Raw genomic sequence first — 9,325 nt, 5'->3', positions numbered from 1 at the left:
TAATATAGTAGTCATTATTAATTTATACTTCAACTGCCTGCTACAAGCACAACTTAAAATATAGTTGACACACATACATATTTCTTATACCATTCTAATGAATACTGATGGAAGTACTTATCTCTACTCACACTGCTATTATTATATTACATATTTACCAATTACATGGATATATATGGCGCTTGTGTCCCAAAATTATCCACCTCAACGCCTAAGCACAAGCCTTTGGGATTAAGGGTTAGGGTGGAACGTACGTGGGAATCGGGTCTCTTGGGCCCGGCCACAACACACACAGTGGACCTAAGTGAGACCAAGATTGTTGGTACAGTCAACAATCTGGTCAGAGTACCACAAACACATACTCCTATGGAATAGGAGGCATGATCATCAAGCACTGATCCATCTCTAACACCCATGAACCGAGTGGGAATGTGCATGGAGAGGCCGGAACGTGGGCTGGTGGAAACTTGAGGATCAAGTCTCCAAAACCCTATTATTATCGAAGTTGAAAACATTCAAAAGTACATAGTTATATGAATTATACTGATATTTACACTAAACACTTACTTATTTAGGTAGTGTCTTCGCAGGTACACTCCCGATTCTTGAAAGAGAGAAGTTCATTGCTGGTTGAAAAGGAGAGAATCACTTGTTCCAGGTCAGGTTGACTCGCATTTCTTATTATTAATTATTGACTAATTTTTTTTATTTTTTTATTTTTTTTGGAGAATTTTGGCATCAACAGAGCTTGCATTTCTATCCATGCAATGGCGTAGAGGAAGGATTCACCAATACTTGCATGCTTCGCTTGGGACGCACCCACAAAAGAGCTGTAGAAACAGTCTTGACTTTCTCAGTGGTCTTGATGATAACGAAGAACAAAACTCGATACAGAACTATCATCCCTAGCAAGATAGCAAGATCAACCCACTTAGAGTAACCCATTTCCACTTGCCATGTATCTCTCAGAATGTGTTCACCACTTAAGGTCCGTTGTCCTCCAACTTCATTGTTATGAAACATTGTTCCTTCAAATTCGTTTTTGAACATTCCCTGGTATGCATACTTGTGGAAAGCAATGTAGAACAATGGGTACCTCCACCAAACATTGGGAATATCATTTGGTAGTCTGAAAAATCCACCACCTAACATCATAAGCCCTTGAATTCCAGCACCAGTTATTATGCCCATCAGGAAATTGGGGACCATACTCGCAACTATCATCATTAGGCTCTCGACCAACATCATGCAAGCAAATAACACAGAAGTAAAGTACGCAAAGTGTTCAAATCCTTTGTGAAGTCCAGCAAGGTAATAAGCTATTGGGCCAGGAATCAGTGAAACCAATACCAAGAATGGCACAGAGGACAATGTGTTGCCAAAAACAAATGCACTGACACTGTAGTGCCCATTTAGCCTTTCTCGTTCAAATACCTGAATTCAAAAGAACACTAGTGTTATGGATCATTAGTTGATGACAAGACTTACCAAATATTCCAATTAATTTAATTTACGTACCTTCATGTCTTCCACAAAGGAAGGGAATCCACCAATGGCCATGAAAGTTAGATATGAAGATACAAACATGAGCAGTGACCCTCTTGCCTGAAACAATATAAATATATATAATAAGAATAATATATATATATATATGTTAGGGATAGATTTTCTCTAGAGTGGATGCATAATTTTTTTTTTTGCAGATATTTGATGCCGAGCGCTCGGCAATGGCAGAGAGTGCTCGGCAGTGATTTTCTTTAAGGTATTACGTATTATATATTTATATATAAATCCTTTTTAATGAGAAATTCTTCATTTAAGGGTAAATAAATAATTTATTGTAAGGTCTATTCTGCATTATAATTCAATGATCATAATTATTATTTTCCAACTCTTTATTCAAAGATCATATATCCCTTCAAAAAATTTAGAAAAATTGAAAACCCGTTTAACTATTTCATTAAACGGTTATGTACGTATATGATCAGCTTCTTAAACTGCAGGATTCTGTCCAACAAGATGTTTTAAAACACTCAACTACGCGTGTTCCATATATGTCACTCCGACCTCAAAACTTTATAAAAGCTAAAAAATAATGAGATCTTGTAAGTCATTCAAACGAAGGTTAGTCACCTGAATCGATCCATAACTATGTCCAAGATTGTGATACATAGTGCCTAGGCCTAAAGCCATGATGATGTAGACCGCCAAGCGTAACCAGTAGTAGCCTCGATCTCGACACATGTTCATGAAGGATCTTCTCGTGAGTACGAGACATTGTGTAAGAAAGCCAGCATGGCATCTCTTCTCCAATGCTTCACCACAGTCCTAAAGTTTGCATGAGTAAATTAATGTTAGTCATATATATATATATCCCCTCAATCCTGGGTTTATCTGCAATATATATATTATTTTGAGAATATATATACAACTTTGTATGATATATATATATATATATATGTATGTAGATATTCTTTTGTCGTAATGTGAATTTGGATCATTGAGTACTAAATTGACTGTATGGGAGCTTCTATATATCATGACTGGAGGCATACAATGCCCACACATTAAAAAAATAAATAAATAAATAACCTGCTAAACTGTAAAATAAGTTTTACCATTTTTTTATATATGCATCCTCAGGATAGTGGTAATCCGTGAATTGTATTATTCATTTATAATTTACAGCCCGACAATATATGTACACACATAAGTATAATCAGAGTTATGAATTGGACTACTTGCTTATTACCTTCTTACATAGCTCAGCTATTTGTCTTTGAACTTGCTGATAACCTTCAGATGCTTTATACGAAATTATTAGAATATCAATTGCTTCTTCTGTGGGTGTTCTTCCAGCTATACCTTGCTCGATGTCCTGTGAGAATATGTAACAAAACTTTATTAGATTCCTAATTATGCTCTAGCCAAATACAACTAGCTAGGCGTTTCCAAAGAAAATTTACCTGCTCAAAATCTTTGTTTATGGTTTTGAGGAAGTGATCTGATGGGTTTTGGAGAGTTGGGCATGGGAAACCACTTAAAGCAAAGAACTGCATTAATTCAATTGAAAAAAAGAAAAGAAAAAAGAATAGCAGTAGTTAGTTACTTACTCAAAAAGCTACATAACCTTTATTATAGGAGTAAAACTCTTATATATGTAACGGGTTATATGTTCATTGTCTCAATCACTCTCATCATGTGATATATAGGGTATATACATTCATGATAAGTAAGTATTTTTCATTGTTATAGAGAGCTGGAGTCACCTCATTTGCTGCAGAAGCAGGACCAAAATAAACAGTTCTACCCGAAGACAGAAGACAAAGGCTGTTGAAAAGTTGAAAGACTTCAGAGCTTGGCTGATGAATCGATGTGATTACAGTCCTTGAAGCTCCATCACCTTTGTCCATGTTTGCAATTCTGCTCATGACATAATAAGAAGCTGCACTGTCAAGGCCGCTTGTTGGTTCGTCCAAGAAGAGGAGCTTTGGGCGTGTGAGAAGCTCTATGCAAATGCTGACTCTCCTCTTTTGGCCACCACTAAGGCCTTTGGCTCCCCACCCTCCAATCCTTGTGTTCATGGCGTCTTGCAACCCCATCTCTCTTATTGTCATTTCTGCTCTCTCTTTCTTCTCTGACTTGGACATGGAGTCCGGCAATTGCAGCTGAGCTGAGTAGTATACAGCTTCTCTTACCGTCAAAGTTGTGATTAAAGTATCGTCTTGTGTCACATATGCCTGTGTTCATAAATTTTGATAAAAACAAAGATTGATATGCTTTACGAATATTAGTCATATTTCTTTATTAGGAAAAATTGTGGAATGTGAGTGAGCGTTTCAACACTTGGCGCGCACCATTTGAGCATTGAGGGTTGGAAATGGAATGCATATTGCTGAATGCGAGTGAGCTTTCAAACGCTGATTGAACACCATTGTCCAGCATTGAGCATCAGAACGCTCACTCACATCTCGTATTAGAGAAAAATTCAGAAAAAAGTATACATGTTACTTGTTTATTATCGTACCGAAGTGCCATAAGCAAGTGCTTCTTTATTGCCATTGATTAGGATCTTCCCTGTTTGTCTTGTATTTGAACTCAATCTCCCTGCAGTATGAGTACAACTTTGAGTTAATTACCATTGCACATATAGAGATTTATTTATTTGGTTATTGAGTAATTTTTTTATTATATTGGAAGGATAACCTATACAGCATGTTAGAAAATATATCCAATAGGCTATTTTAATTTAATCTTATCGGACACATAAATTATATTTTTAATGACTAATTTTCCTTTAATAGTAAAATTTTTTTTTTTTTCTGGTTTTGTTTTTCTTTTTAAAATTTTGAATAAATTTATAACATTATGTAGAACATAATGTCACATACAATTAATTTTCTTTGATAACCACTTCGTCTAAAATTTCTTTTAAATAATCAACAACTATAGTTCATGATCGAGATTTAAATTTAAGACTTCTTTCCACAAAAGAAAGACTAAAAAATAAGTGCCACTTCTAAATCTAAATCAAATGATCACCACTTAAACTTATTAATTAATCAAAATTAATTAAAACTGTTGTCTCACAAGAGGGAGGTGGCGCAGACGTTTGACACCTTACCTTGTAAGGTGAATACACTTTATGCGTGACGTACCTTTCCAAAATTTAGTGAATATGGCAACAATAACTTTATATCCAAAAAGTGGCCAAAAAAAAAAACTTTATATCCAAAAAATTAAACTAGATTACTAAAGAAGAACAAAGTCACTTCTGCATAAGAAAATATATAAATTTCTTATAATTAATTGGGAGCAATACGTTGATTTGAACGTTGAAGACTTGAAGTGCTCTTTTGTATTTATTCTAAATTACAGAGTAAGTATTATTATATTACTATTGTTTGTCTGCAGATACGTGTTGATGTGATAGTAGACATAAAGTTGTGTTTTGTTGTCGAAGATAGATAGCGAGAGATATTGAATTCTCACCCAACCCTGAAAATGACTTATGGCGTAGAGGTTTTGCATAAAGATGCAGACAATTTGGAATGATTTTATATTAAGATTGAAAAAATGAACTTGTCTATCCAATGATAAATTACGCATACAGAGCCAGCCCTAGTTGTGATGCAAGTGATGCACTCGTACAAGGCCCCCACTCCTAAGGGCCCCAAATTTCTGGCCCACAGCTATATTATATATATATATATATATATATAAGGCAAAAGCTCATCAAGTCATCGATCAAGGTACATAATTCACACATATACCTCTAATAATTTAATTTTTGGCCCATAGGGTTTCTAAGGTTAAGTTCACCACAGGTTATTAGTTAATGATTTTGATTAGTGATGCTTTTACATCTTTGTTGATGATTATTTTATAAATTAATTAATGATAATTTTAGTCATCAAATTTCCTTTATGGCATCAATACACAAGTCAATTGTTTTAATATTTTCATGTGCAGGGCCGGTCCGTGGATTTAAGAGATCCTTGGCAAGATTAAAAATTGAGGCCCTCATATAATAACTAAATTGAGTTAAATAAAAAAAATCAATAACAAACAAATTTTATCGCATATATGAATACACTCATAAAAAATTAAAAATTGATAATCAATTTATATATTATATATTATATATATTGTAAATTTGTAATTTGTAACAGCCCAAACCACAAAAATATATAGATTCAGAAAGTGTGTTAATTTTGTTAATCAATTTCTTAAAAAATTTTAATTATAATAATCTAAGTCTAAATTGAAAAAATAAAATAAAAAAGGTTTTACCTCTTTTTAGCTTTCTCTTAGATTTCCTTTATTTCCTCTTTAATTGTACAGTGTGATTGAGAGTGACATAGATGAACGAAGAGGTCCAGAAGAATAAAAATAGAATATTGAATCAATGAAATTATGAAAAAAGAAGAGAAGAAAGACTGCAAGAGTACTGTGAATAAAAAAAAAAAAAAAAGGAAAGCAAGAGAGTACTGGACCACAGTGGAGATAGATGAGACCAAAAGGAAGAGATCGGAAAAAGTGAAAAGTTAAATTGTTTTGTCTTCTACCACCTTCGACAAATATTAATATACAATAAATTTTTTTTTTTTTTTAATTTAGTAGACTGAAATACTGAATAACATAATAAGAGAAAGAAGCCCAATTTACCATAGGAGGCCCTAAACTAAGCTAGCCCTAAGTGGTCGCCCAGCTCGCCTAGTCTCAAGGCCGGGCCTGTGCATGTGAGTAGTCTATTAGAGGAGCCTTATTATTAATTTTCGCACAGGACTTCTAAAATCTTATAATCGATTGTGTACGTATCTGTACCATACGGACACGGTAGCCCATTTCTCCCACCCCTAACCCTACAAATCATATATCTCTTTGCTCAATTCAATTTCTCAGCAGACCCGTAGGTCCAACTATATCCAAATCCCATAAAAACATCTGTTTAAAAATAATTAAAATGTCATGTTATATATTGTACGTCCTTTCTTATATTATACGAACAGACCAAATAATTTAAAATATTTGTTGTAATATGAAAAAGCAAATGCATCAGATTCAAAGATTAGCGAAATCGTAACATAAATATGACATACGAATTTGCATTATATAAAATTTTCCATTGTATACGCTTATCCATCTACGTGCTAATAGGGGTGTGGATATACATTAACACATCTTCCCACATAGACACAAAAAAGAAGGTAGAAATTCACCACGCATACTTTTTTCACACCTACACACATACCAATATGAATATGATATAAGAAATTAAACTTATTTTGAAGAGAGGTTTATTTTTAACTAGGGCTGTAAATCGGCTCGTTACAACTCGAGTTCGGCTCCAGTTTGGTTTGTTTAAACTCGGTTAGTAAAAAAATAAGTCAAAGCCAAGGCTCGCTCGTTTAAGAAACAAGTCAAGTTTGAGCTTTAGTATATTCGGCTCGGAAAGCTTATGAGTATCTCGTATATATTTTTTAATTTATATGTCTCATATTTCTTTTTCTATAGCTTATATGAGGACTTACTATTTTTATTTTCTACTTTATTTTTGTATTGTTTGGTTATAAGACTTCTACTACCTTATATCTTTTTTTTAATAAGAATTTTTGCAAGTGTTATAAGTTATGAATGTTTAGATGGAATTATTTGGTACAATTGTATTTCAGAGAAACCATATTCATCTATATGATGTTTTAAAGAAGTCTTTGGTGTCTATCTAATTTAATGAAAAATATATATTAACTCTAAGTTAAATTAACATATTATAATGCTTTCAAGAAGAAAATGTTGGATAGAAATTAAGGTCCATTGATTTTAGGTACAAAATTATAATGTTTTTTCATTTCAACTACTAAAACATTTATGTCATTTCACTTTAGGTACTAAATTTCAATTTAGGTACCAACTTTAAAAAACATGGTTATATCGAAGTGTGACTGTCTAACAGTCATAACTTTTTTATTGATTTGTTGTTTTTTCAATATTTGCAAGGCTTAAACTTTAATATTTAGTCTTTGGGTTATAGGATTTCATCTCCCAAACCTAAATCAAAAGTATGAAACCCTTAAAAATTTGGATTTTTTATAAATTTTAAATAGTCACAACTATGACTGTTCGACAATTACAACTGTAACTGTTCAACAGTCACAACTGTATAACAAACTGATTTGTGACCTAATCCAAAATGTTTTACTCTAGGTTAATACCTAAACTAAAAAAAATTAGTGTCTTGCTGCTTTATTAAAAAAATATTGACATTTGGTATTTAATCCTAATTTTCTATAGAAATTAATATTTTTTTAAAATGATAACTAATAAAATATCTTAGATAAAATTATGTAAATAAGCTCGATACAACTCGAGTTTGTATCGGCTAGTTCGATTTTTTTTTTGTTCATTCAAGCTCGGCTCCTATAAGAAAAAAGCCAAGCTAAACTCAAATTTGAAAAATTTAAAATAAGTCAAGCTTGAACATGGTGGTATTCGGCTTATTTACACCCCTATTTTTTAACCTCATGTCCACCAAAAATGAACTTTTGATGAGAAGACAACCCTGTGTAACTTATAAATTATTCAATCTGTGTATCTTATAACCGATTTTGATTCTTAAAAAAATTTAGTATTTTCTTCTAAAAAAATTTAGATAATTGCATAATTAGATTAATTCTTATGTGTAGTTCAACTTATATTACAAAAAAATAATATCATATATAAATTTGTATAATTATGAATATTTCTATACGTGGAAGTAATTAGTAACTTGTATGGATGAATTATTACCTCCTAAAGTATCAAGAAGAGTAGACTTTCCACAGCCAGAAGGACCCATTATAGCCAAGAGCTCCCCTGGCCTAGCATAACCAGTAACACCTTGGAGGATTGATCTGCAGCTACCAATACCATTATTCTTTTGATTATTGGAATTATTAGTTACTGTCACCCACACATCTTCCCATGTCAAGAAAACACCCTCTTCCATTGGATATTTGAGGACGTTTTGGTTTTGGACAGCACCTACTCCTCTAGTACTCCTAGGCAGTGGATTAAGTACTGTCTCAACCTCTAATGCTGCTCTAATTATATCTTGTTTGGGGTTCTCAGTTGCTGAACTATAACCATATTCATGCTCAGTAGCATCAATATTGTGTTGGAAATTAAAATCAAAAGTAGAAGCCATGGTTTATATGAGAGAGAGAGAGAGAGAGAGAGAGAGAAGAAGGGATATCTGTTTGGTTTTCTTCTTGGGGAAATGCCTAAGAGTGGCCAGTATTTAAATCATATCTTCGAACATGTGTTTTAGATGTTCCATGCATCTGGGTAAACAATCATGCAAGCAAAAGAGTCAAAAGACAAAGAAAATTTTGTTTTTGATTATATTAATCAAGGTTATCATTTTTCACGAGGCTAATAATGCAAAGGGTCCTACACTCGAACATCGTAGACTAACAACAAACAACGTCGTCCACTTGTTTAAAAATCTCACGAAAACAAACGTCCATTTGTTTGGTCCACTTAATTTAATTCTTATACAGTAGTCAAATCTGTCACTACTAAGGCTGTCCATTGGTTTGGTATTTACCGAACCTATCGATTACCGATCAAAATTTATTAATTTGGTAAATCAATTTTTCTTCGCCGAAAATCAAAAATCTGAAACAAAAAAAATATCAAAAAAGTTGGTTTGGTTTTGGTAAATACCGAAAAAAGTTGGTATACTGACCGATTACCGAAATTCATAAACGAAATATACCGAATCGATTTTTACCGAAAATTCCAAAAAAAAAAAATACCGAAAATTATTACAAAAAAAAAAAAG

The 9,325-nt window shown here is 32.9% G+C and overlaps 1 protein-coding gene across 1 annotated transcript; it reads right to left on the bottom strand.

Annotated features, from left to right (window-relative positions):
* LOC147277294 (ABC transporter G family member 1-like) lies at positions 1–8,742 on the bottom strand. The gene is made up of 8 exons (XM_086253150.1): positions 8,290–8,742; positions 4,028–4,107; positions 3,270–3,740; positions 2,967–3,053; positions 2,753–2,878; positions 2,134–2,328; positions 1,519–1,605; positions 1–1,434 (listed from the first exon to the last, which is right to left on the bottom strand). Exons 1-8 carry the CDS (start codon positions 8,684–8,686, stop codon positions 757–759), a joined length of 2,121 nt encoding a protein of 706 aa, XP_086109276.1. The 5' UTR covers positions 8,687–8,742; the 3' UTR covers positions 1–756.
* Between the last annotated feature and the right edge of the window lie 583 nt (positions 8,743–9,325).

The sequence above is a fragment of the Dryas octopetala genome, chromosome 8 (genome assembly GCF_963921425.1).
Source record: "Dryas octopetala chromosome 8, drDryOcto1.1, whole genome shotgun sequence".
NCBI lineage: Eukaryota > Viridiplantae > Streptophyta > Magnoliopsida > Rosales > Rosaceae > Dryas > Dryas octopetala.
This window is presented reverse-complemented; position numbering and strand designations above follow the sequence as displayed.